General features: G+C 56.8%; 13 protein-coding genes across 13 annotated transcripts in view; 7 read left to right on the top strand and 6 right to left on the bottom strand.

Moving 5' to 3' along the window:
• Positions 1-147: 147 nt before the first annotated feature.
• On the top strand, positions 148-2,728 carry PHSY_006674 (hypothetical protein; the record flags this gene model as incomplete). The annotated part of the gene is made up of 2 exons (XM_012337274.1): positions 148-315; positions 413-2,728. The coding sequence occupies 2 exons, from the start codon at positions 148-150 to the stop codon at positions 2,726-2,728; spliced, it is 2,484 nt and encodes an 827-aa protein (XP_012192664.1).
• A 109-nt stretch (positions 2,729-2,837) lies between these two features.
• Positions 2,838-3,236, bottom strand: PHSY_006673 (hypothetical protein; the record flags this gene model as incomplete). The annotated part of the gene is made up of 1 exon (XM_012337273.1): positions 2,838-3,236. One exon carries the CDS (start codon positions 3,234-3,236, stop codon positions 2,838-2,840), a length of 399 nt encoding a protein of 132 aa, XP_012192663.1.
• Positions 3,237-3,578: 342 nt separating this feature from the next.
• On the top strand, positions 3,579-4,183 carry PHSY_006672 (hypothetical protein; the record flags this gene model as incomplete). Its single annotated transcript, XM_012337272.1, has 2 exons — positions 3,579-4,049; positions 4,133-4,183. 2 exons carry the CDS (start codon positions 3,579-3,581, stop codon positions 4,181-4,183), a joined length of 522 nt encoding a protein of 173 aa, XP_012192662.1.
• Positions 4,184-4,365: 182 nt separating this feature from the next.
• PHSY_006671 (clumping factor A) lies at positions 4,366-5,901 on the bottom strand (the record flags this gene model as incomplete). The annotated part of the gene is made up of 1 exon (XM_012337271.1): positions 4,366-5,901. The coding sequence occupies one exon, from the start codon at positions 5,899-5,901 to the stop codon at positions 4,366-4,368; it is 1,536 nt and encodes a 511-aa protein (XP_012192661.1).
• Positions 5,902-6,483: 582 nt separating this feature from the next.
• On the top strand, positions 6,484-7,074 carry PHSY_006670 (hypothetical protein; the record flags this gene model as incomplete). The annotated part of the gene is made up of 2 exons (XM_012337270.1): positions 6,484-6,612; positions 6,688-7,074. 2 exons carry the CDS (start codon positions 6,484-6,486, stop codon positions 7,072-7,074), a joined length of 516 nt encoding a protein of 171 aa, XP_012192660.1.
• A 109-nt stretch (positions 7,075-7,183) lies between these two features.
• PHSY_006669 (hypothetical protein) lies at positions 7,184-10,282 on the bottom strand (the record flags this gene model as incomplete). Its single annotated transcript, XM_012337269.1, has 1 exon — positions 7,184-10,282. The coding sequence occupies one exon, from the start codon at positions 10,280-10,282 to the stop codon at positions 7,184-7,186; it is 3,099 nt and encodes a 1,032-aa protein (XP_012192659.1).
• A 110-nt stretch (positions 10,283-10,392) lies between these two features.
• PHSY_006668 (hypothetical protein) lies at positions 10,393-11,982 on the top strand (the record flags this gene model as incomplete). The annotated part of the gene is made up of 1 exon (XM_012337268.1): positions 10,393-11,982. The coding sequence occupies one exon, from the start codon at positions 10,393-10,395 to the stop codon at positions 11,980-11,982; it is 1,590 nt and encodes a 529-aa protein (XP_012192658.1).
• A 123-nt stretch (positions 11,983-12,105) lies between these two features.
• Positions 12,106-13,701, bottom strand: PHSY_006667 (protein ENP1; the record flags this gene model as incomplete). The annotated part of the gene is made up of 1 exon (XM_012337267.1): positions 12,106-13,701. The coding sequence occupies one exon, from the start codon at positions 13,699-13,701 to the stop codon at positions 12,106-12,108; it is 1,596 nt and encodes a 531-aa protein (XP_012192657.1).
• A 1,387-nt stretch (positions 13,702-15,088) lies between these two features.
• Positions 15,089-15,884, bottom strand: PHSY_006666 (hypothetical protein; the record flags this gene model as incomplete). Its single annotated transcript, XM_012337266.1, has 2 exons — positions 15,089-15,552; positions 15,833-15,884. The coding sequence occupies 2 exons, from the start codon at positions 15,882-15,884 to the stop codon at positions 15,089-15,091; spliced, it is 516 nt and encodes a 171-aa protein (XP_012192656.1).
• Positions 15,885-15,939: 55 nt separating this feature from the next.
• PHSY_006665 (hypothetical protein) lies at positions 15,940-17,595 on the top strand (the record flags this gene model as incomplete). Its single annotated transcript, XM_012337265.1, has 1 exon — positions 15,940-17,595. One exon carries the CDS (start codon positions 15,940-15,942, stop codon positions 17,593-17,595), a length of 1,656 nt encoding a protein of 551 aa, XP_012192655.1.
• A 316-nt stretch (positions 17,596-17,911) lies between these two features.
• On the bottom strand, positions 17,912-21,343 carry PHSY_006664 (hypothetical protein; the record flags this gene model as incomplete). The annotated part of the gene is made up of 1 exon (XM_012337264.1): positions 17,912-21,343. The coding sequence occupies one exon, from the start codon at positions 21,341-21,343 to the stop codon at positions 17,912-17,914; it is 3,432 nt and encodes a 1,143-aa protein (XP_012192654.1).
• Positions 21,344-22,321: 978 nt separating this feature from the next.
• PHSY_006663 (hypothetical protein) lies at positions 22,322-23,479 on the top strand (the record flags this gene model as incomplete). The annotated part of the gene is made up of 1 exon (XM_012337263.1): positions 22,322-23,479. The coding sequence occupies one exon, from the start codon at positions 22,322-22,324 to the stop codon at positions 23,477-23,479; it is 1,158 nt and encodes a 385-aa protein (XP_012192653.1).
• Positions 23,480-24,127: 648 nt separating this feature from the next.
• Positions 24,128-24,604, top strand: part of PHSY_006662 (cipC protein) — a gene marked incomplete at both ends in the record, with an annotated part of 2,450 nt that continues 1,973 nt past the window's right edge. Inside the window, one exon of the mRNA XM_012337262.1 lies at positions 24,128-24,458. Within this exon, the coding sequence (XP_012192652.1) occupies positions 24,128-24,458 (331 nt within the window). The remainder of the gene's footprint in view (positions 24,459-24,604) is intronic.

The raw sequence follows: 24,604 nt of genomic DNA, 5'->3' as shown, positions 1-24,604 counted from the left end.
GGTCGCTCCGACGTCGAGTTCCGCCTCTGGTCCATTTAAGCACATAGGGGCAGTCTTTCTCAGTCTCGCTTGAAAGCAAGCACTGGTTTCATGTCCTCAGCAAGACCCATTTCTTGTACTGTACAGTACCGTACGACCTCGGCGACGATGTCCGGTGCCGACACACAAATGAGATGGGGCTCACGCCATGGGCCTTTTGGCAGCAACGGGTTTCGCCGTCGGTGCATCAGTGGCGACGATCTCGACTCTCACCAGCGAGACGATGCGGTGGGCTCTGCGTTTCTGGCAGAAAGTCGACTGTCGTCACCCCCTTGCGTTGCTCAGCTCCAAATGTGTGCTTTGGACGATATAAGAGGCACACGAATCAACCGCTTCCTCTATTTGCCCTTCACACAATTCTCTCTCCTCACAGTCTCCCGATCCTCACTCTCATTGTTGCTCGTCTTCGAATCCTTCTGGCAAGTGTAGTCGTCGACACACATCTCTCATTGTCATCATGAAGATCCAAGCATCTTTTGTGACGCTGCTCGTCGTCGTCAGCGCCGCCATCTCGGTTGCTGACGCAAAGGCTCCTGTGGCTAACAAGCGTCCCTCCAACCTCAACCGCCGCGACGAGGCTGCCGCTCTTCAGAAGCGCGGTGGTTTCGGTGGTTTCGCCAGCCGCATCCTCCGTCGCGATGGTGGCGCTTACGGCGCCAACTCCGACGCCGATGGAGGAGACATCTCGTCGCCTTCGAACCAGGGTGGTGACGATGGCCAAAAGAAGCAGGACTACGGCAGTCCTCAAAACGGTGACCAGTCGAACCCTCAGGGTCAAGATGACGGTGCGCAGAAGCAGGACTACGGTAACCCTCAGGGTCAAGACGACGGAGCGCAGAAGCAGGACTACGGTAAGCCTCCGGGCAGCGACCAGCCTGGTCAAGGTCCACCTGGTCAGGGTCAACCCGACCAGAACCAGCCCGGTCAGAGCCCACCTGGTCAGGGACAGCCCGACCAGAACCAGCCCGGTCAGAGCCCACCTGGTCAGGGACAGCCCGGCCAGGACCAGCCCGGTCAAGGTCCGCCGCACGGATACGCTCCTGACTCCCAGCCTCAGCCCCAGCCAGACCAAGGTGGGCAGCAGCAGCAGCAGCAGACGGACCAGCAGAAGAAGGATCAGGAGAAGCAGAAGAAGGATCAGGAGAAGCAGCAGAAGGACCAGGAGAAGCAGCAGAAGGAGGAAGCTAAGCGTCAGAAGAAGGAGCAGGAGCGTCAGCAGAAAGACCAGGAGCGCGCCCAACAGGACCAGCAGAAAGCGCAGCAGGCGTCGCAGCAAGGCGGTCAGGGTGGCGCCCAGCCGGGTAACCCTAACGATCAGCCGCAGTCCGGTCCGAACCAACAGCCCGATCAGGGCGGTCAGCCTGGTCAGCCTGGTAACCCTGACCAAACGATCACCGTGCCTGTCACTTCTGGCAACGAGCCTCTTTCTCCCGATGCGCTTGCGCAGAGCCCTATCCCGGTCAACAACCAGGACCAAAGCCCAGGTTCGCCTGACAACTGCCCCAAGTTCCCCAAGAAGGGCGGCGGAGAGGCTGACACCGCTCCTTGCTTCTCCAAGGACGCCAACCGCAAGGACATCTGCTCTGCCTTGAAGCAGTTTGGCATCGACACCAAGGCCGTAGGCTGCTCCAAGGACGACTGCAGCGAGGATGCCAAGGACTACTCGAACCACGCTTGCAACAAGAAGAAGCAGTGCGACTTTGGCTGGGACAACAGCTGCGATTTTTACCTTCACATGGGTTTCAGCGACGTCGCCAAGTTCGGTTGCGGTGCCGCTGGCTCTCCTGCCCCCGGTCAGGACGGCGGTGACAACGGTGCCGGCTCCCCTGCTCCTGGTCAGAACGGAGGTGACAACGGTGCTGGTTCTCCTGTTCCTGGTCAGGACGGCGGTGACAACGGTGCTGGCTCTCCTGCTCCTGGTCAGAATGGCGGCGACAACGTTCCTGGCGCTCCGTCTGACAACGGCGCAGGCGTGTCGCCTCAGCCGGGTCAGCCTGCTCAAGATGACAGCGAGCAGTGCGACGACGACAAGGGAGCTGATGGTCAGCAGCAAAACCCTTACGGATCCGGCGGTGACTCTGACAACGGCGACAACGGTGCTGGTCAGCAGAAGAGCCCTTACGGATCCGGTGGCGACTCTGACAACGGCGACAACGGTGCTGGTCAGCCAAAGAGCCCCTATGGATCCGGTAGCGATTCGGACAACGGCGACAACGGCGCTGGTCAACGGAAGAGCCCTTACGGATCCGGTAGCGATTCTGACAATGGCGACAACGGTGCTGGTCAGCAGAAGAGCCCTTACGGATCCGGCAGTGACTCTGACAACGGCGACAACGGCGCTGGTCAGCAGAAGAGCCCTTACGGATCCGGTAGCGATTCTGACAACGGCGACAATGGCGCTGGTGACAAGAAGAGCCCTTACGGTAGCGGTGACGATGCCGACAAGAAACCCGACGACTGCGAGAAGAACAAGGGTCAGGATGGTCAGGGTCAAGACGGCCAGGGTCAGGACGGTCAAGGCGGCCAGGGCCAAGGCGGCTACCAGCTTATGGCTGATCAGGGCGGTAGCGACCAAGGTCACGAGCCTCCTGCTCAGTTCGGTGACGACCAAGGCCAGCAGCCTCCTCCCCAGGGCGCCGCTGACGGTCAGGACGCACAGCAGGCTCCTCCTCAGGATGGTTCCCAGTGAACCCATCGCTCTTCATCGTGTCGAGCCCTGTTCTGTCTCTCCATGCTTTACTCTCGCTTCCTTTAGTGTCGTCGACGTCTGCGGCTTTGTGCCTTCCAGGTCGATTGGTTTACTTTCTCGATCTCTTTTTCTTGGTTCTTCCTCCCCGCTCAAAAATGATCATATTTCTCTCTCTTTCCCTCGTCGCTTGTGTGTCGACCAGATCAGCTGAGTTGAAGATACGTCGTTGTACGATGAGGCCCGAATGCGGCTGGATATGGAAAAGGCTACCGATGGGATGTGTGGTATTGAAATTTGTCCAAGAGCGCCAGCTGCAGGGTTTCCGGATAACAGTTGAGTTGGAATAGCCGAGTATGCACGTTGTGCCGTAGCTCAGCCCGGTAAGGCTTCTCGACGCGTTCCGGATCGCCTTCGACACTTTCACAGCTCTCTGCACGCATTCGATTTCTAGTTTCCCAACTCGTACTTCCATCATCATCACCGTCGCCGATATTCGTCCTGCTCGCATCCACTTACCCCTTCAACACCCGCTTCAAGTCGTCATTAAACCTTCATAATGCAGATCAAAGATCGACTATTCTACATCACCGGCGGAGCGTCCGGTTTGGGAGCAGCCACTGCGACTCATCTCCACTCTCTGGGAGCCTACGTTGCGATCATGGATATCCAGCTTCCCGCTGCCCAATCTCTCGCTTCTACGCTCAACTCTTCCTCTCCATCTACAAAGCGAGCGGAAGCGTTCGAGGTGGACGTGTGTTCAGAAGAAGATGTGGTCGAAGCGATCTCTGCGTGCGATAAGCAATGGCCTTCTATCCAGGTCGGTGGTTGCGTCAACTGCGGAGGAGTCGGTATGGCAGGCAAGATCATCTCTCAAGACGGCTCGCCTTTCGACCTCGAGACATTCCGCAAGACAGTAGAGATCAACCTGATCGGAACGTTCAACGTCTCCCGCCTCACTGCAGCACGTCTCGTTCGAGACCTAGCCAAACCGATCCCCAAACCGACCGAGTCGACGGAAGACCTAGGTGTGATCATCAACACCGCTTCCGCTGCAGCGCTCGAAGGCCAGGCAGGTCAGTGCAGCTACTCGGCAAGCAAAGGTGGTGTGCTGGCGCTGAGTCTACCGATGGCGAGGGATCTGGCGTGGTTCGGCGTCAGGGTCATGACGTTGGTCCCGACCTTGTTCGAGACGCCCATGATGATGGGATTGCCGGATAGGGCGAGGGCGAAGATTCTGAGCCAGTGCGAGTACCCGGCTAGGTTCGGTAAGCCAGAGGAGTTTGCGTTGAGTGTACAGGGGGTTATTGAGAATCCCATGTTGGTAAGTTTCAAAAGAAGTAGAAGAGGGAGGTGATGAGGGAGGGACAAAGCTGACTGATATCTTGCGTTTCCATGATCCAACAGAACGGCTCGTACATTCGTCTCGATGGTGCTTCCAGACTCGGCAAGCTTTGATCGACCCAAGAAAGAAACTCTCTTCGTTCACAATTCACACGCACCACACCCACGCAATCGGATCAAGACATTCTACCGGCGAATCACACACACTTCTTCCTTCGCACACCTCGTCTTCGTACCAGAAAACAATGCAATTTGCAATTCACCCTCTACCCATCCCGACTAATCGCGTGCCAGATCTAATCGTCATCATCAAACTTGATCGAGTGCGAACCGTACACGTCGATGGCGCCACCTCTGTAGCTGCCGCGCTTCTTCTTGTTCTTCTCCTTGGTGAAACCTTTGCCGCGTGTGACGATGAGGTCGCGACTGGCACGTGCGCCGTACTCGTCGCCGGTGACGCCCGCCTTGCCGGAGTAAGACATGTCCTTCATGCCTTCGTGGAGGTAGGTGACTTTGTCGGCCTTGACGCGTTGGAAGGGGGTGTTTTGGGTGGAATTGGAGTGAGGCTTGCGGGCGGAGGAGGTGGATGGGGTGGGAGTGGAGGCGATGCTGGTGGTGGTGGTGGTGGCGGCGACGGTGGGAGCGGGCGTGGGGGTGGCAGGTGGCGAGACAACCTTTTGTCGCTTGGCTGGTGGGCCCTTTGGTGAGGGAGAGGATGAGCTGCCAGAGGAGGAGGATGAAGAGGAGGAGCTGTCGCTGTCGAATCCTGATTCGGATGAAGAGGATGAATCGCTATTGCTATCGTCGGAATCAGAGTTCGAGTCGGAGTCCGAGTCAGACGAGTCGCTATCGTCGCTGCTGCTGTCGGACGAGCCGTCGTCGTCGTCACCGTCCTTTGAAGCCACAGCCGCTTCTGCTCCATCATCGCTGCTGGAGGAGGAATCGTCAGAGCTCGAGTCGGAATCATCCGAATCCGACTCAACAGTCTTGACGACCACCTCGACCTTCTTGATCGTCGCCTTGTCTTCCTTGGCATCCTCTTCCTCCTCGTCTTCATCATCGCTATCACTGTCGTCCGAGTCGCTCGACTCGTCATCGCTATCGTCACCATCGTCGCTGCTGCTATCGCTGTCGCTGTCACCGCTCTCGTCATCGCTGTCGTCCGAAGAATCGTCGGAGCTGGAATCCGAGCTCGAGTCGTCCGAGGGAGTGGCTTCTCGCTTGCGCTTGTTGGTCACAACAGCAGCAGCACTGACGGAGGACGCTCGTGTAGGGGTTGCAATGCCATTGCTGGGGAGCGCAGCCTCCGCCTCGTCCTGCGAGTCGGAGACGACGGTGGAGGACGCTGCTTCGGTGTCCTGATGCGGCGGGTCGGGCTTGGCAGCCTTGACCTGCTTGTCTTCTTCCGAGTCTGATTCATCGTCGTCATCATCCGAGCTGTCGTCATCTGAATCGCTGCTATCACTATCGCTGTCACTGTCATCACCGCTACTGCTACTGACGCTGCTGCCGCTGCTGCTGCTGTCGGAATCGCTGTCGGAATCAGAGTCGGAGCTGTCGGAATCGGTGTCCTCGTCCATGGGAGTCGGCGACGACGGAGTGGCCTGCTGAGCAACCAGACCGGGCCATGACCGCCTAGGCGAGTTGCGGACATGATCGACGAGTGCTGAAGCAAGAGTCTTGGGCGGAGCAGGTGAATCGGGTAGAGTTGCGGCCAGCTGTTGAGCTGCTTGAGGAGCGTGTTCGGCCAAGAAGGCATGGACGATCTGGAAGGTGTTTCGCAGCGCTTCGTCTGCGGCGACCGAAGTCGAGTTGGGGTTGATCTGGGGCATGATGGGAGGGCGTATGTGATGATGCGGAAGCTCGCCGTGGGTCTAAGGGGGAGATGGTTCGGTGGTGAGGGGGCAGCCTAGGGCTCTTTGGTCGGCTTTCGCTCTGTTGGTCACTGCGACACCACGGTAAACGGCGATGCTGGTATTGCTGAGGAAGATCGTGACGCTTGTGGTGATGCAGAAGGAAAACAACGAAGAAGTTCTGGTATCGCAGCCTCCCGCGCCGCAATCTCGAATAAAGCTTTGATTGGCGAGAAACAGGGTTCACCGCCACTCTGAAGCGCAATCTCGCCAGACCCGTCTTTTTGCAGCCGATGCGAAAAAGTTTCAACCGCGCTTGCAGCTCAACGAGAAAATTGAACCCTGAATTTCTCACCTTGCAAGAAGATAAAGCTTTCATTTCTTCCTGAACTGTCATGATTACCTAGGCAATATGCCGATTCCCCGATGTATGCCTCCACACGCTGAAGTCCGGGTTGGGGGTGATCTTCTCGACGCTTGGACCCGGGAAGATACCTGCCATGCATCTTCAATGACTGCAATCACGTCGACAGAGCAGCCATCGAGTCGGGACTACAAGTAATGTCGGATCAAGCGTCAACCTCGGCGGATGCGCCGTTGTCAGCGCTCAGCTCATCCACGCTCGGATCCGCTCCCAAACGTATACGACATCGCGAGACGCAAATCGGTACGGCCTACGAGCTGCAGCGAGTGAGTCTTCTTTCCGTCTCCCTTACCCTTCACCTCACACATGCTGACCCCTATTTCATCCCTCCGCTGTTGCAGAATGCGGCGATGAAAGGTGCGCTGTTGTACACAGCTCTCGGCGCATCCAGCTGTTTCATGGCACACCACCTCTTCCCCGGCTTCCGACGTCAAACCCTCGCCCTCAAAGGTTTCATCACCTCCGGTTTCACCATCTTTGGCTTCGTAGTAGGCGCAGACACCGTTCTGCTCAGTCACGAATCCCAACAACGGTCCGAAGAGAACATGGTCAGGAGTAGAGCCAGAGCGGAGCTGGGAAAGAAGGGCATCGTAGCGAGTGAGAAGGAAATCGAGAAATGGAAGGACGAATACGTAAAGCAAAAGTTGGAAGAGAGGAGGTTGAGGAGAGAGGAGAAGTTGAGAAAACTGCAGCAAGACGAAGCAGAGTCAGGATCAAGCTCGACTTGATAGATGCAAATAAAAAATCCAAGCGTTCAGAGTGCAACAGGCGTGAAGGTCGGAGCGATGACATGTGCTTTGCTGTCTCGCCATGTGGCTGGGATTGCAACGCGGGTCACTACGACAAGGGTATAAGGCTAGCAGTCACAGCGCGAACGACGTCCGTCCCGGGCTCGCGCATCAACAGCAGAAACCTGGTCTCGATCGGATTCCGCGCTTTCCTCCTACCTTTCTCCTCCTCCTCTCCCTTGAGCGCCGCCAACCTCGCCTCTCGATCCTTCAACTCCAACCAAGCGCGCAGCGTGATCGCCCCGATACCAAAACCTTTGCCATTGCCGAGCGAGTAGTCGCCGTCCAGCACCGTACCCACAGTGTTGTTCCAGTCGGCGCTGCGGTTGTGCATCTCTTCCGGATCGGTCGCCGTGGAATTGGAGCTCGACCAAGGATTCGTGCTCTGCACAGCAGCTTTGAGTTTCGGCTTGAAGGAGGAGCTTTGCGGAGCACTTCGTCCCAGCTGCATGATCTCACAGCGTCGTTCGATCAGCGACTTGAGATGTTGTTTGTCCATCTTTTGCGCTCCAGTGCTGCTGCGGTTGGCGACCGCGGCTGGATGATCGATCGGGTGGAGGTGATGTACCCAACTGAGGTGATCTTCGAACGAAGGTGCTAGCATCAGACTGCTCAACGGCATGACTGTTCCCTTTCGAACCGCTCGCAAGTTCATAGCGACCATGGCAGATGCAAGGTTCGCTGCTGAAAGCGCCGCTTCGTTCGGCAGCTGAGCCGCTGCCGACGCCACTAGCCACGGCTGTTGCAGCTCGACTTTTTCGTCTTGCTGGGCAGCAGCCTTGCCGAACAGCCTTTCGGAGTTCCCGACGATCCACTCCCAGCAATGTGACCCGCCGAATGGATACGGCCTTGAAGCACCTGTTCGATCCTTTGAAAGCTTTGCCTGGACCTGATCCGCAGTGTTTGTTTGTTGAAAGGCAACCCAGTCCTTATGAGACGGGAAAAGGTATTCTGTCCTCTTGCCCTTGGGCCTCCTGCTCCACACCTCTTGTCGCGTCGCCGCTGCTTCCTTTTCACTGACGGCATGCGCCTGCGTGCCGAGCCAATTGTGTGGATAGCTGAGCATGTCCGCTTTGGCTGCTGGCATCTTTGCGCCAACAGCCGCGGAAAGGGCGGCCAATTCGAGCCGCTGATGTTTCAGCTGATGCTGTCCCAGCACTCGTGCTCCACTCGAGGCGCCAGATTGATGCGTAGCGACGAGGGAGAGGAAGAAAGCCGTGCCCCAACCGCGAGGTACGATAAGAGTGAATCGATCGATCGATGGAGTCTGCACGAGGTGGTCACGGATGATGACGACGGGTACAATGTCATCTCGAGAGTCGGGCTGCAATCGAGCACCAGGCACGACGTTGAAAGCTCGCCTCGAGTCGATCTCGCCTTTGCTGAAACGAGGTGGAGTGGCTCCCGTCCAAAAGAGCTTGTCAGTCGATGGAGCCTCCAAAGCGGCCTCGTTCTTTGATTCCGAGGATGTCTTTGCAGCAGAATGTATAGGCTTGAGCTTTGGTGGGTATGAGAGTCGAGGGTCATTGACTTGCACCTCGACCATCGAAGTTGCTGCGCCATTTTGCTTGCTTAACAGCTGTCTAAGATTGCGCTCAGCAGCATCCTGGCTGACGGCGGGCGACAATCGAAGCACGGCTTGCAATAGCGACGTCGCGCGAGGACCAACGAGCTCAAACATGTTGAAGCCTTGCTTACGCATCAGCGTCGTTCTGTCATCCAAGATCACGCCGTTGCTTGTTGCATCGTCAGACGTGTCCATCTCCTGCCCGCTCGAGCCCTTTGCGCTTCCGCTGCCGTATGCTTGTCTCCTGCGCTTCTTCTCGAGCTTCGACAGCGAGCTGTCCTTTCCTCCTGCCGCCAGCCACGGATCGGGCGCCGAATCGAGCTGGAATGCGTACGTGTCGACCACTCGTGCGGCTGGTGGCTCGAGATCGAAGAGTGCGTTCTTCCTCTCGTCAATCAAGACTATCCCGGCTGCTTTGAGCGCACGTCGTATGTGCAGGTCGGCCGCAGGGTGGGCAAAGACGAGTGCTTCCTTGCAATCGTAGCTGTACGGAGCCTGCTGTGGCAAAGTCTTGGAGAAGTTTCGACAGCCGGAAAGCAATATGATGCGGGCTGGTGCTAGCGCAGCTTTGAAGATGGAAGCTGGAATGTCTGTGATACTGCTCTGCTGGTCTCCTTGAGACTGCGTGAGAACGGTGTCGAGGACGTGGGAAGACGAAGGTGATTTTGCAAGGCCCAGTCTTGAAGCGTCAGCAAAACCTGCTCTTGAAAGGCTGGAACGCAGCTGCTCGAGCAATTTCGCATCGACATCACTCGCCGGTTCGTAGCCGGCTGCACGCACGCCGACTCGAAAGACCGAGTGGTAGCTAGCATCATGCACCGTAACATACTCCCTCGCACTCCGCCAGCTCGCTCGATGACTCTTCATCATCGTTGTCTCGGGAAGCACAAAGCCCCACCTGCCACACTCGTTGCCCTGATCGCGCTCCTTCCTCTTGCCCTTTTCCGTCGTCATCCTGAACCTCTTTGCATGCCACATGTGCGTCTCAAGCCACCTTCTCTGCGGATGAGACGCCCGTTCCGCCAGCTTCTTTCGCCTAAGTGTGGATTGAATGACGCCATGGCTCGGCAAACGCTTCCGAATGTCGGACCGTGATCTTGCTTGCGTAGTACTGCTGCGAAGTTCTGCCAAAGCTTTTGAGCGTAGCCGTGATGGGAGGCGAAGCAGATTGTGTGAGGCAGCGCGGCGGCGTGCATGCCGTGGAAGGAGCTGCCATGCTCTGGTGGTGGTGGCCGACTTGGCCGATTTGATGGATCGAAGAAAGCTCTGGATCTGAAAGGCTCTTGAGGAGACGAGCGATTCGAGTTCGACACTTGTTGGTAGATTCGAAGTGGAAGCGCCAGTAGCCGCTGACGCATAGGCAGGAACAGGGGTCGAGGACTTAGACACCGTCCGTGAGCTACTTGCTGAGGATGAAGCTGTTGTAGGCGCTTGGGTCTGAATGAAACGAGCGGTATGTGCACGCTCTTGCTTGCGCTTCTTCCAGTTAGGACCTTGGCCGTTGGAAAGGTCCGCCGGTGTAGGAGGCTTCGAGCTCGAGCTCGAGCTGGCCGATGGCGCTGGCCTTTTCTGAGCGACCATGACCCCTTTCCCAGCTCCCAGTACTTGGAGAAGGCGCCGAGTGGCTGTGATGAAGCCTCAAGGGTGGATGTGGGAGCTCTGATGATGTTGTTGAAGCTGGAAGAAAGGCAATGTACCCAAAAGAAAAAGTTAAGGCGAGGTGGAGCATAATTCAAGGGTCCAATACACAAAAACAATCCGGCCGAAAAGTGACACACTGCCCGAACGAATTGTGGGACGCGAAACGCATTGGGCAAGCTTCTTCAGGGGCGACGCCGAGACAAACACTTTCGTTCGTTCATTCATCTTCCTACACCTCAAGCATCCTGCCGAGCGGCTTTGCGCATCGACACCACGGTGTGCCCGACCTATACACGCGCGCTTCGACATCGACAGCAATAATCGACCTTGCCGATATGGCGTCGACACAGAGCAGTGGCCTGCAGAGGCGCAGAGGAGCAGGAGCTGCCTCTGCCTCTGCAGCGCCCAGCACCTCTGCCAATCGCATCGATGATGAAGAATTCACACCCTCGCGCACATCCTCGCCTGCACCTGGTCGAGCATCAACACCATCAAATGCCCCGCGCAACGGCCCCGCATCTTCCTACGGCTCACGCTCAGCAACTGGATCCGTAACAACCTACGACGAGTCCACGGGGCATCGAGTTGCATACGACCCGCGTGACCTCAACGACGAAAAGGAAATCGGCGAGAACCCACGACTCACACTCATGGAAGAGATCCTGCTCCTCGGCTTGAAGGACAGACAAGGCTACCTGTCGTTTTGGAACGACAACATCTCGTACACTCTACGAGGGTGCATCCTCATCGAGCTAGCGTTGCGTCGTAGGATCGCCATCACCAAGGATCCAATGCGAAAGCGCTACGGCTTGACGGAAAGAGTGGTCGAGGTGATCGATGGCAAGATGACGGGAGAGGTGCTGCTCGACGAGGCCCTGAAGATGATGAAGGCCAGCGAGAGTATGTCTGTTGCACAATGGGTTGACCTGATGAGCGGCGAGACGTGGAATGTTATGAAGATCGGCTACCAACTCAAGCAGGTACGAGAGCGCTTGGCCAAAGGCTTAGTGGACAAGGGCATCCTTCGAACCGAGAAGCGCAACTTCCTTCTGTTCGACATGGCAACACATCCGCTCAATGACACGAGCTGCAAAGACGCCGTCTTGCGGCGTGTCTTGGCTCTTCTCACTTCCAACTCGTCGACGGTGCATGCCAACACCTTCTACAAAGAGGACGCTTCCTCCAGCGGTCGACCCGTCGCATTACGCGTCACACGAGCGCTCTGCCTGCTCTGCTGCTCCTTCTCAGCCAACGTGTTGGAGAACGCATTGAACCACCTCTCGTACGAAGCGCGCGAATCAGCGTTCCAAAAGGCAGACGACATACTCGAGGAGTTCGCCAACTGGCCGATGGCTCCCAGTGCCGGTTTGGCGGGCGGAGGTGTAGGAGGTGGTGGAAGCAGTGGCGTTCCGACGAGCATCTCGTCCAATGGGCCAAGAAAGGCGAACGGTGGTGCGAGGATCGGCGAGGGATCTATGCTGAACGAAAGGGCGTATGACGAGGTAGGCAATGTGGGTGCTTCACTGCAAGAGTTGGGAAAGGCGTTGCAGAAAGAGTTGGAGCAGGAAGGGGATGCTTTCATGTTCGAATGCATCGCGGCCGTTCTCAATGTCCTGAGCAGGATGGACTCGTTGCTGTAGCATTCATGGCACATCAAACATATCCTTTTATACACACTTTGCATGCACAGACCGTCGCGTGCAAATGGTGGGAGCATGTTCTGGTGAAGAGGGGATATGATGATTGCACAAATTTGGTCTACATCAAACCGACATCATATCGTCGTCCTCATCAACAGGTTCATCCATCATCTCTCCCCTCGCCGTGGCGGTCAGCAGCTCTCTCCTGACCTCTGGTGAGATTCCCTCGTGCTTCTGTACTCGCAACAGATCCAACAAGGCAGATTTCTGATCCGGTGTCAAATCCTGCTTGTACCTCTGAGCAAACACCAACATACTCTGATGCCACAGAACGGGCATCCTCCTCTCCCTCGTGATCTTGTCCAACTCAACGCCAGAGTTGGATTCCGCGAATCGAAGGTAGTGGAAGACGAGAGAGTCGACGACCTTGTAAGGAAGGGCGTACTTTTTGTCGAGCAAGACTCGGATGAAGAGCGATGTGGGACCGGAGTATTCCATCTCAGCAAGACGCAAGAGGGCGGCAGCAGAGTGCAGAACGGGAATGGAAACTTTAGCGAGGACGGAAGAGACGATGGCGGCTTCCTTGAGCGTCAACGTTCCCGACTCGCACATGGGGAAGAGGAACCCTTTGAAGAAAGCAGCCGGCTTGTAGATAGCCTTCTTCATGGCTTCGTACGTCTGGTAGGAGACCTTGCCGTCGTCTTGGATCTCGTCTCGTACCTTGTCGAGCAGGACGAGTTCGTAAAAGCGTTGCATCTGGTCGGCTTTCATTGTCGAGACGAAGATTCGTACTGCTGCGAGGGTGGCGTGAGGTGTCCAGGAGGCTGGGTCGGTGATGTAGAGAATCGACTCCCATGCGGGTAGGGATGGTACGATCTTGAATGCTTTGGGGAGGGGACCGGATTTGTAGCGAGAGAGAAGCTCTCCTACTTTGCGGTATACTTCGATGACTTTTGGGTTGATACCTGGGGGCATCCTTCGCTCTTCGAGTTCTTGCGCCGAAGGACCGTCGCCGGATGCTTCAGCCGCTTCGATCTTTTCCATGATGAGATCTGCGAGGGTCTTGTTGCCTCTGCCGCCGAAACCGCCGGCGCCCATGGCAGCGTCCTGTCCATCCTCATCGTCGTCGTCATCATCCTCAGCGCGGTGTTCTGCCTCGAACTTGTCGAGAAGCGCGCGATCTGATGGGTCGATCTCAAGGTTCGCATCGTACGAGTTCCAGCCATTGGCACCCATCTCGGCCTCATCGTCGTCCAACTCCCCCAAATCGTCAAGATCCGCCTCTTCGTCATCCGAATCGTCAGGCATAGCTGCTGCCGAAGCACGTGCGGTCATACCGTGAGATGCCGAGGTGGACGCTTCAGCCGAAGACGAAGGATTCTGCAGCTCCATCTCCTCGCGTTCGATCTCCTCTTGCTGCTGACGCGCCAATCGTAGAATGTTCCTGGAGAGCTTTGGATCGATGTACTTCTTCTGTGTGTTTCCTCCTCCTGATTTACCGCCAGTGACCATGCCCTGGGGAGCAGCGTACTGCTTTTGGTCCTCCTCATCGTCGGATGCAGACTGGGGCTTGGTTGCCTTCTTGGATCGACGACCAGGTGCAGAGACGAGACCGAATTTGGATGTGAGCTGATCCTGTTGCAGCTGCTGCGGAAGCGGATTGTGACGCTGGGCGGCGCCGCCCTTGGAGGCCAGCTTGGCGGTAGGAATTCGAGGCATGGTGGTGAAATTTGCTCTCAGAGATGTTCGCCGGACTCGATCTGTCGAGAGCTTCTATTGAGCAGTCGCAATCTATGTGAAGCTTGAGAGTAGAGTCAAGATAGGGATTGGTGTCAGAGGGTAAGGATAGAGAGGGTATCGAGTTGAGAAGAAACGGATAGCACGAGGCTGCTTGCGGTCTCTGTGTAGCTGCACGGCACAAGAAAATTCTCAAATTTTGCCGTCACTCGCCAAGCTGCAAAGGACAAAAGTAGTCCGAGAGCCGAAGAAATTCCGACGTTTCGCAATGAAATAAATACGATACTGTTAGGACATCGCTTCTAGCAGCGTCGCGAAAATAATCCCATCTTTGACGACCTCCGGTACGGCGGCTTGGCCTTGCAGTGCGACAGCTCATCCGGATGTCGTTCCTTCAGTGCGGTGTGGTGGGATCGTCCTCAGCCATTTTTTTCCGTGACTTTCATTTCGAAGAAAAAATAAAAACAGTAAAAATTACCTTCTGCAATTCTCCGCTCCTGGCTCGTTCGAAGGCAACCAATAAGAGACGATTGGAGGACCATCGTGGCTAGGTTTCGTCTGGCGTCTACCGTGTGTAAACTTTTTCTTTTCTTTTCTTGGTTGGGAAATTAGCTTTTATTTTTTCCTCCTTTAAATTTCCATCCATGCATCGAGCTGTCAAGTGATGTGGCCTCCCGGACGCAGCTCTACCTCTGAGAGCGAATGGAACCGAAGAATACCGTAACTAGTGGACAGAGCCTCTTTGCCGAGGCGCCTGAAAATCTGGAAGCGGCCCTTCCGCTTCTGCGTCTGCGTTTGCGTCTGCATCTGCGCTGTAACTAAGCTCGATTCGCTGCTTGGGTGCTTGTGCGTCTGCGTCCGTGACTGCGCCCGCATTATTGCTCTAGCTGTTGCGGTTGCCGTAGGCCGTGGCTTGTGCTTGCTGCAGGTCATCGCTTCGAGGCGCGTGTCTGGAAGAGTGGTAAACGATCCGATCGCATCTCTATCTCAAGACTCGACTCTTCAACTTCCGTGCTCGTCTGGGATCACGATTTGCATCTGCGACGTCTCTCTTCTCTCCTTCCACGCGCCGTCACATCCACTTGATCCTTCCTCATCCTCGATCTCCTTCACGCCCTTGCCTCTTCTTCCCTCCGGCTTCCTTTCCTTTCACTGCTTTCCAGATCGACACTCTCCTCCGGCAACACCACCTGCATCTGCGTCCTGAGTACCGGCCTTCTCTGCGACATTTTGCTAGAGCATTCGGCGCGCACATACCTCTTTTTTCAGAGAGTGACATCCTCCGCTACGTCCTTGTTCGACCCCTTGCGACGCACAGCGAGATCGCCAAACTTCTCGGACAGTCACACCAGCCCGTAGAACCTCTAATTCACGGCGTCAGAGTTACGTTTGCGCGCTTTGCTTCGTAAGATCCTGCCATTGTGCGTCTGATCTCCGCCGTCACAGCACATTTTCGGAGCATCCGGCGTTTCTCCCTCACATCCAGCGGCTTCGGACCGTCCATCTGTACCAACACTCTAGTTGACAAGCATGTACGGCCATCGATCCATCGTACCTTCCGCCGGGCCCCAAGGTCCTCCATCGGGTCCGCCTCCTTCCGGTCCAGGTGGTCCTGGTCCTTCACAGGCAGCCGCGGCCGCTGCCGCTGCCGCAGCAGCCCAGCAGGGTCCGCATCCGGGCGCACCTGGAGCAGGCGGTCCCGGAGGCCCTGCTTCCAGCGGCCCTCCCGGTGCTGCTGCTGGTCCACCTGGCGCAGCACCTCCCGCGGGAGCTCCGCACACCAGTTCAGCCAGACTCGCCGACCTTCTCGACTTTGTCCGTCATGAATTCGACCTGCTTGGCAACGACACCGCGCAATTCAAGGCGCAACGCGACGAGATGGAACACAGAGGTACGTCTTTCGACGATACACCCACGCTCTACCCGTGCACACACAGCCGCTGACACTTTCCGACCCTCTGCATTCCACAGTCACGTCACAAGTGAGCGAAGTCAACATGATGCAGACCCACTTCTACGAGCTCGAAAAGCGTCACGCGCAAATCATCCAACAGTGAGTGTCTCCCATCCAGCCTCCGTTCTTCAGCTGCAATGCATCCTTACTGAATTTTACCTCGCTCTGTCCGCAACAGATACGAAGAAGAGGTCAAGCGTCTCCGCAGCATCCTCGACTCGCGAGGCCTCTCCTCTGAGCATGGCGCACCTCCAGCAACTGGCCCCATGAGCGGTCCTCCTCACCTCCCTGCATCCGCCACGTCCGGTCCCTTGCCCATCGCCTCTGCTGGTGGCCCACCTCCTCCCGGTGGTCCGGGTGGTGCTGGCTCTGCCGCCATGTTTGGTCCCAACGGCAACGGTGCTCTCGGCGGTCCTGGCTCCGAGTATGGACGTGGCCCCAACGGTTTCGACCGCGAACGAGATCCTCCACGAGGCCCTACCCCAGGCGGCAAAGACTCGAAACGCATGCGCGTCGAAGGACCCGGTTCGCACTACAGCGGTCCCCCTAGCCCCGGAGCCGAGCGAGAACGTGACTGGATCAAGAAGGAGGAACGCGATCGAGGAGCTCCACCGCGCGGCGATGACAAGTGGGATCGCGATCAGCGCATGGGTGGCGGAGCACCTCTCGGCCCAGGTCCTGCTCAGTCTCCTCGCGGCGCACCGCCTCTTCCTCCTTCCAACTCGTACAACCGCGACATGCACCGCGACGCAAGGGAGCGCGACTCGCGAGGCCCCGAAGTGCCTTCCTCCGCCGACTCTCCCGGCGCCGCCGCTGCCGCCGCTGGCAACGTCTCCCTCGCCAGCCTGAGCGACATGGATCCCGACGAAATCCCCAAAGATCTTAAAAAAGAAGGTCCGGACTGGCTAGCCATCTTCAACCCCAAAGTGAAACGCACACTCGACGTCAACCTGGTCCACACCTTCCTGCACGAGTCAGTCGTCTGCTGCGTCCGGTTCTCCGCAGACGGAAAGTACCTCGCTACCGGATGCAACAAGTCGGCGCAGATCTTCGACACCAAGACCGGAGCCAAGACGTGCGTGCTGACGGATCAGTCTGCCAATTCCAAGGGCGATCTGTACATCCGCTCAGTGTGTTTCAGTCCCGATGGCAAGTGTCTTGCGACGGGAGCTGAGGATCGACAGATCCGCATTTGGGATATTGGTAAGAAGAAGGTGAAGCATCTGTTTTCGGGTCACAAGCAAGAGATCTACTCGTTGGATTACAGCAAGGATGGGAGGATCATTGCGAGTGGATCGGGGGATAAGACGGTGAGGATCTGGGATGTGGAGAACGGGCAGCTGTTGCATACGCTGTACACGTCGCCTGGGTTGGAGCATGGACCGAGCGAGGCCGGTGTGACGAGTGTCAGTATCTCGAGCGACAACAGATTGGTCGCCGCAGGAGCGCTCGACACCCTGGTGCGCGTGTGGGACGCTCAGACGGGCAAACAATTGGAGAGGTTGAAGAGTCACAAAGACTCGATCTACAGCGTCAGCTTCGCTCCCGACGGAAAGAGCCTCGTCTCGGGTAGTTTGGATAAGACGTTGAAGCTGTGGGATCTCACGGGCACCGCAAAGGCGGTGATGGAGAACAGGGCCGAGGAGAAGGGTGGACACGCGAATTGCGCGACCACCTTCGTGGGCCACAAGGACTACGTGTTGAGCGTCAGCTGCAGTCCGGACGGTCAGTGGGTGGCGAGTGGTAGCAAGGATAGGGGGGTGCAGTTCTGGGATCCCAAGACGGCCCAGGCGCAGTTCGTCTTGCAGGGTCATAAGAACTCGGTCATTGCGATCAACTTGAGTCCCGCGGGTGGACTGTTGGCAACGGGAAGCGGAGACTTCAACGCCAGGATCTGGAGCTACGATCGAATCCCGAATTGAAGGAGCTCAAGTATACTTCCCTGTCTCTTGCCATTTGATCACCATCTCTGTAGCCTTTCTCAAAACACTTATTCTTCTTCCTACACCTGCCCCCAACTTACACAGTCAACGCTGTCTTTGTCCGTTCTTTGTTCTCCTCCATCTGTACTCTGATACTCGTAAAAACAAGAATCGTTCTCTCTCTCCTCGTCGTACTCGCGATCACTCTTTCAACCGCACAAACATATGACGATCTTCGTCGGCAACCAGCATGAAATTTCATCAAAACGTGACGACAGTCACCCCAAAATAAGGTCCGTAGGAAAAACGCTCTAACTTAATGCCTGCCACCCAAAACCTCCTTGACGAGGACGAAACCAACACCCGCGCCTAGCCCCAGCATGTACGCCGGGATAGCGCCGATGCTGAGCAGATGTTTTTCGTGATCCGACTCGGGTCGCCCGAGCAGCGCGTACAGGTTCAACGAGTCTTCCTCCTCCTCAGCCGAATCGGATTGAGACGGTTGGGAGTAATACGGGTTCAGCGAGGAGAGGTACGAAGCCCATGAGGAAGGGTTTATGAGCGATCGCCAGCCCGATTTCGGCGACGAAGGAACGGAAGAGCAGCTCTCGTCGATCTCCAACGGTTGGATAGCGGTCTGCTTCTCTGTAGCGACAGAGGTGGCGGAAGTAGCGGCGAGGATCTCTTCCAGTACAGCATCGCCGTCCTCGACGGTGTCCTCGTCAGCAGACTCTGGCGATTCAAACATCCCTTTGAGGCCTTCACTTCCTTTGACGGTGGAGGAGGAAGAGCGGTCGATGGTGTCCAATTGAGCTTCGAGGTGCGTCATGCGCCTGGCTAGGCTTTCGAATCGTTTGCGATCGACGAGCACCATGGAGCGCTTCTTGATGCTTCCAGTGCCCGACGGGTGCGGTTCGAGGACTGTCAGGGGCACCAAGAGTTGCGGTTGAGAAGGAGGAGGAGTGGGAGCAGAGACGATTTCGAACGGCTCGACCGAGGCGGTCCCAGACAAAGCGTCAACGGAGATCAGGGCTGAAGTTTCGGCAGCAGCCAAATCGACGTTGATCTGCTCGTGTTCTGGCACCGGTGCGGTGCTTTCCACGTTGGCTTCCATCGTGTCTTCGTCTAGTGCGTCCATCGTAGCTTCGACGATAGGAAGCTCTTCCGACTCGACGGCTAAATACGCCTCGGCAGCTTCCCCTGATGGAGTATCATCATCAGCTCTGAAAGAACTGTCTGCTGTCGGCTCAGCAGAGTCGGGCGCAGCAGCTTCTTCGATCATCGCACTTAGAAGAGCCTCCTCTTCCTTGTGCTTCTCTTCTGGAGCATGAGCCTCAGTGGCGGCTGGACCCACTTCGACATCTTCCGTAGCAGACACCTCCAAGCCCTCACTGAACAGCGACGACAGACGCTCTTCCACCGAAGCGCGCCTGGACATACCGCCTTCCGCACCCTCTTCCGACAGCACCGTTTCCTCGTACCTGTCCACCGGCGCTTCGGCCACTTCCTCTTCAGCGACCTTCTCATCCGCCTTGGCCTGCACAGCTTCGACCTCCGCTTCGCTTGCCACCCTCTCCAGCCCGCTCCTCCTCATCGCCGAAGGAGGCTGCACGTCAAAGACGCCAGTGAGACCCTTGCGGTTGGAGGTGCGGCCCAAGGTTCCACCCCAGCCTTCCTCGTCCTCCGCAGTAGCGCCCACGTTCTTTCGCAGCGAAGACGCTCCTGGAAGCGAGGAGAAGAGCTCGCTGTTGTCGGCATCAGAGTTGAGCAAGGACAGGACGGCTTTGCCACGTCTGCTGCCAAAGGTGGCTTTGGAACCGACAGTGCGGCGGACGGAGTTGGTTCTGCTTCGAAGAGGTGCGTCCGGTAGGGTGAAAATGTACTCATCGACCGCGTTCGCAGCTTCTGCTGCTATGGACTGCTGCTGCGTCTCTGACGATGCAGGTTCGAAATTGGGGATAGGAGGTGCATCAAGAGTCTTGTCCGCGGCAGACCGCAGACGTGCAGTGCCAAATTCGGGTTCGGCTCCTCGATCGCCGACAGCCTGACCGGACGACATCAAAGCCTCGACGAGCTCGCGCGAGCTCTCGGTCCTGGTGTGGAAGCCCTTGTGGTCCAAAGCAGCCAGCTCGTCGTCGGTGTACTGCGAAGCGCGGTACGGACGGCTGGGTCGGACGATCGATGCGGTCGTGTGCGATCGACTCAGCTGGCTGGACGTGGAAGCTGATACGGGTTCAGCCTCCTCAGCCTCTGCAGGGAGCTCTTCGCCAGCGAGAATTGCTCGAATGACGTCTTCGTCCAGCACGCCGTACCGAGGTTTGCGGTCCGCATCACGACTCTCGCAGTCATCGTCAAGCTCGCTTTCGGTCGCACTACATTCAGAGAGGGAGCTGTCGCCCTCGACAGATGTACTGTCCGCGGATGCGTGACGAGTCAATTCGGGCATCTGCATCACGTCGTCTTCGACGCTGTCACCGGAACCTTCACGCCGGGGAGAACAGGTTTGAAGTGCTCTACTGACGGCTTCTGTGTCGTTCAGATCTTCCATCCCTAGCTCGTTTGCGAGTTGCTGAGCCTCTTGGTCCGTGAGATTGGCGAGGAGCGATTCGATGTCCTCTTGTTTCGTGCCGAAAGCGTTCTCGAGCCAGGGGAAATCGGCCGTCGATCTGCGTGGACGGAGCGGACGACGAAGAGAATGCTTCTTTTCCTCGGCCTCAGACAGGATATGCTGTGCTTGATCGCGAACATAGCCGTGGCCGAATGGAGCATCGATGGAAAGGCTAGCCAAAGGCACGTCCTGCTTCTCGGGCGAAGTCTGGAAGGCCTGGATCATGCCACGAACCTTTCGGCTATCGCGCATGCGCTTCAGTGTGAGCTTACTGGTGGCCTTGGAGTTGCGCATGACCCCATCCTGCCCAGCAGCATCTCCACCTTCGGGCTCGTCGCCTTCATCGTCTTCAGCTTCTTCGCGCTCCAAATCTTGCGATGATTTAGGCCAGCGGAGAGAACCAGACTCGTAGCCCCAGATGCGACCACGAAGTGCATCGCGTCGAAGCTTGCGCACGGCTTCGATCATGAGTTTGCGCCATTTGAGATTGAGCCCTTGACGCTCTAGGTCCTTCTCGCTGAGGCGGAGGAAGGCACGGCCACCCATTCTGGAGCTCCGCACGTAGGCGGTCACGTCCTCGACGACGGGTCGAGGCACCAGCCCGAGGACATGTGTGAGATAGAGAGCTACCTGGGAGGGGAGCCACGTCTTGGGGTTAAGTGGCAGGTTTGCGACTGCTTCAGCCAAGCGTTCTGCTTCCGAATCGGAGCGGGGTGGAATGATGGAGATGGAATGCAGCTCAGGTGTGCTGATGGAGCTGGGCATTCTGTGGACAGTCTTGCTGCGCTGTGGAAGGTCGAAGGCGTTGGCGGAAGGGCTAGAGACGGGAGACATGGCTGCGCGAGGAATCATCGGCGAAGATGGGGATGTCACCATTTTGGCGCTTGCAGCTGCCGGAGGCGATGTGAGGACATCCGAGGGCCTGCTTTGCAAGCCTTTCGGACGCGAGCGGGTCGAAGTCGACATGGACGTGGAGCGAGAGAGGTACGAATAGCCTTCAAACACCTGTCCTCCCGGACTGAAACCGGCAACATTGGGCGTAGCATTCGCAAGAGTGGTGAACGTGCCGCTTCGCTTTGAAGCCAAAGAGTAGCGAGGACGCGAAGGGGTCGAGATGGCAGGTGGATCATCGCTTCCCATCTTGGGCTCTTTAGGCTCGTAGCCGGAAAATGTCAGGTTGAAGATGTGATCGTGATGGTATTGAGTCGAGGAGGTCGTTGAACAACGTCGTCTAGTGGTCGTTAGAGTGATCGTCAATGATTCGTGATGAATGTTTCGTTAAAGCGTGTGCGTGAGGACATGATAGGTGAAGAACAATGTGTGGGTGTGATGGTGGAAGGGCAAGACGATGTGGTAGCCGCTTATGGGAATCCAGACATCAAGGATTGCGGAGATGGAAACAGAGACCAACGGCACAGCCGATCCGCCTTCCAATCACAGTGTATGTACCTGACTGCCAGGTACAGGAGGCAGATTCTGAGGAAGCAGAGAGGGAAGAAAGCAAGTCTCCTGTCCGCCTCGTGGGTGTCGCAGAAACCTTTGTGCCAATGTGGCCCCTTTTTGGCAAGGAGTGTTGATTGTTGCGTCGACGCATCCAACTGTGCAGCGCAGTATGCAGCTCGACGCGGTGCATGCAGGGTCGTGTTGGTTGAATGAGCCCCTAATTCACAATTTTGCAAGCGCCATCCGAAATCTCTACCCGATAAGATCACTTACCGCAAACGAAGCACTCAATGTACTCGTCCAAAAAGGCGAGCCAGCTCCTGTTCAGTGCGCAAACGGGTCGAGACCTCAGAGAGGAGGACCTCATAGGGGTTTCGGTTCATCCGACGCTGAGTTGCAAAAGTTAGGCGCCCCTGTTCCGATGTCGCCCAATCGTGGCGTGCGAGCATTTCTTCTCCTAACCGCTTGATCCGATGTCAATTTCTACTCCACACGCCAGCACGGACCTGCTCGCTAGGTTGTGATCCGATTTCCTTCCCAAGCCCCTAACCACGATCCCTGCAACCTCTCCGCTGCCAGAACTAGCCTTGTCAGTCTCGACCCAGCTCAATTCAACGTCGGGCAGCAGACGAGAGCAAAAGGTCGCCACTGCTTCGCGGAGCACTATTGCCCGACATGGCGTCGCCAATTCGGCTCGCGAGCATGGGCATGTTCATCATCGATACTTTTCAATACTTCGACCCGGCAACTGGTGAAGATCTTGGGAACCGCGGTCTGCAAGACCAGATCGGAGGAGGTGGCTGCTACTTTGCAGTGGGAGCTCGCGTGTGGATGCCTCCATCTGAGATACAGATGATCATCGATCGGGGAGTCGACTGGAGGACGACAGATCAGGACGTGCTCGACCGATTCAATCGCACCCCATCGTCATCCAGTGGACCATCTTCGATGTGGTACTACAGGTCAAGACCGGATCGTACGACCAGAGCAGTCAACATCTACAGGGGCGAGCACCGCGGCTTCGACTATCTTTCACCCAAGATCCGGCTCGAGCCGAGCGATCTGCTACAATGCTCGCCGAGCATACCGCCGAAGCTTCCGGAGTGGATCCATCTCATTTGCTCGCCGGGGCGTGCGCTCGAGACCATCTCGCAGATCGATGCCATCGTTGCAGAGGACGGGAGCGGCTTTCCGAAGCTCGTCTACGAGCCCATACCCGATTCGTGCATCTTTGAGAACCTGCAAGATTGCCTATGCGTGCTTCCCAGGCTCGAAGTCTTCAGTCCGAATCACGAGGAAGCTGCACATCTGCTTGGGCTGTACGATGACTGGACCAAGGTAGTCAAGCAGGCTTCGAACGACAAGGACGCACCAATGGATGCCATTGTGAAGTTTATCTTGGACAACTTGGCGGGAGGATTTGCAAGGCACGTGCAGGAGCAAATGGCAGAAGACATGGAGGGGAATGAGCCGATTGGGCCCATCATTTGCATCCGAAGCGGTGCATGGGGCTCTGTTGTAGGACGAACAGGCCTTGGATTCCATCACATTTCAGCATGGCACACGTCAACAGACCGAATCAAGGACGTAACGGGCGCCGGCAACTCATTCCTCGGAGGCTTCAGCGCGTGCCTCATACAGACGGAGCACGATGGCTCGCTAGATCCAGTAAGGAGGGTCAAAGAGGCAGCGATGCACGGCGCCGTATCTGCTTCCCTCGTCATCGAGCAGCTTGGCTTGCCGAACTTCGACGTGCAGTCTGCCAAAGAGACGTGGAACGACGAGACCGCTTCGGATCGTCTCGACTCGCTAAGAGCCAGAGTAGCTCCGTAAAGTTCGAAGACATTGTACACCACATCCATCATAGAAAGGGCAGCATATATAGAGATTGAATCGTGTCGTTCGGACAGTCTGAGCACCATGAAGCAGTCGTCTCGGGAAAGCTTGGGGAAGCTTCTATCCTACAACCGGAGCCCTGAAATGATGGTGGAGAAGGGGGCCTAAATTTGATAGCTGTCAGGATCCTTCGTCTAACATCACATGTAAATAGCGCGTTATCCGCCGTGAAGCTGCAAGAAGACCGTTGTGATTGGCACGGATCAACCAGCGCCGAGAATGATAGCGGAAGCCTCACTTGGGGGACCCTGTCGTTCTCTTTGTTGCATCTATGAAGCAGCTTTCTTCCGCCCACTCTTCCTCCGACCATCATCGCCTTGCACTCTCGAGTCATCATGGCGCACCCACAATCGGCATTCGCCTCTGCTCCTCAGGCGGGGGGTGCAACACTTTTCTCGGCCTTCAACATTATCTGGCTACTCCACGCAGCTACGGAGGCACCAGTGGCATTTATCGGGCTCTTTTTTACGCACGGTCTTCACTTCAAGGATGAGATCACCAACACGACTGCTGTGATCATCAAGGTGAGCTTCGTCGCATTAATATTGCTTTCGGATCTACTCCTGTTCCTGTCGTACTGATCTCATGTTTATTCCGTGTCTTTGTGTCGAGCAGCTGTACGCTACACTCTCGCTGTCGCTCTCGATCATCTGCATCCTGCTGTATGGACTTCCCGATCATCTTCCGGGCAAACGCGCCTGCGCAATCCTTCTGCTGCTGTACCACGGTGTTGCATCATCGGTGTTGCTCAATGCCGAACCGTTCATCGACTTTGCCTTTGCGGACGCGCTGAGCAAACACGGTGTCAGGATCGAGACGATCGCAGGGGTAGCTCATGGACTCATGTCGCTCGCGACCGTTTCTTGGTGGCAGTCGAGCTTGGGTGCTGTCAGGGCGTTTGGTGGTGGCAGTGCAGGTGCTGTTGCCGGTGGTGCACCGGCAGCGGGGAAGAAGGGCGGCAAGAGAAAGTGATGTTTGGCGGGAGAGGTGTAACGAGTAAGATGGAATGTACAAAGTCGAGTAGAGAGTGTTTCCTGCTCGAGGCTGAATTTTTCAGTGCTT

The sequence above is a fragment of the Pseudozyma hubeiensis genome, assembly GCF_000403515.1.
Source record: "Pseudozyma hubeiensis SY62 DNA, scaffold: PHS59, whole genome shotgun sequence".
NCBI lineage: Eukaryota > Fungi > Basidiomycota > Ustilaginomycetes > Ustilaginales > Ustilaginaceae > Pseudozyma > Pseudozyma hubeiensis.
Note: the sequence above shows the minus strand (reverse complement) of the source record. Positions and strands in the feature narration are given on the sequence as shown.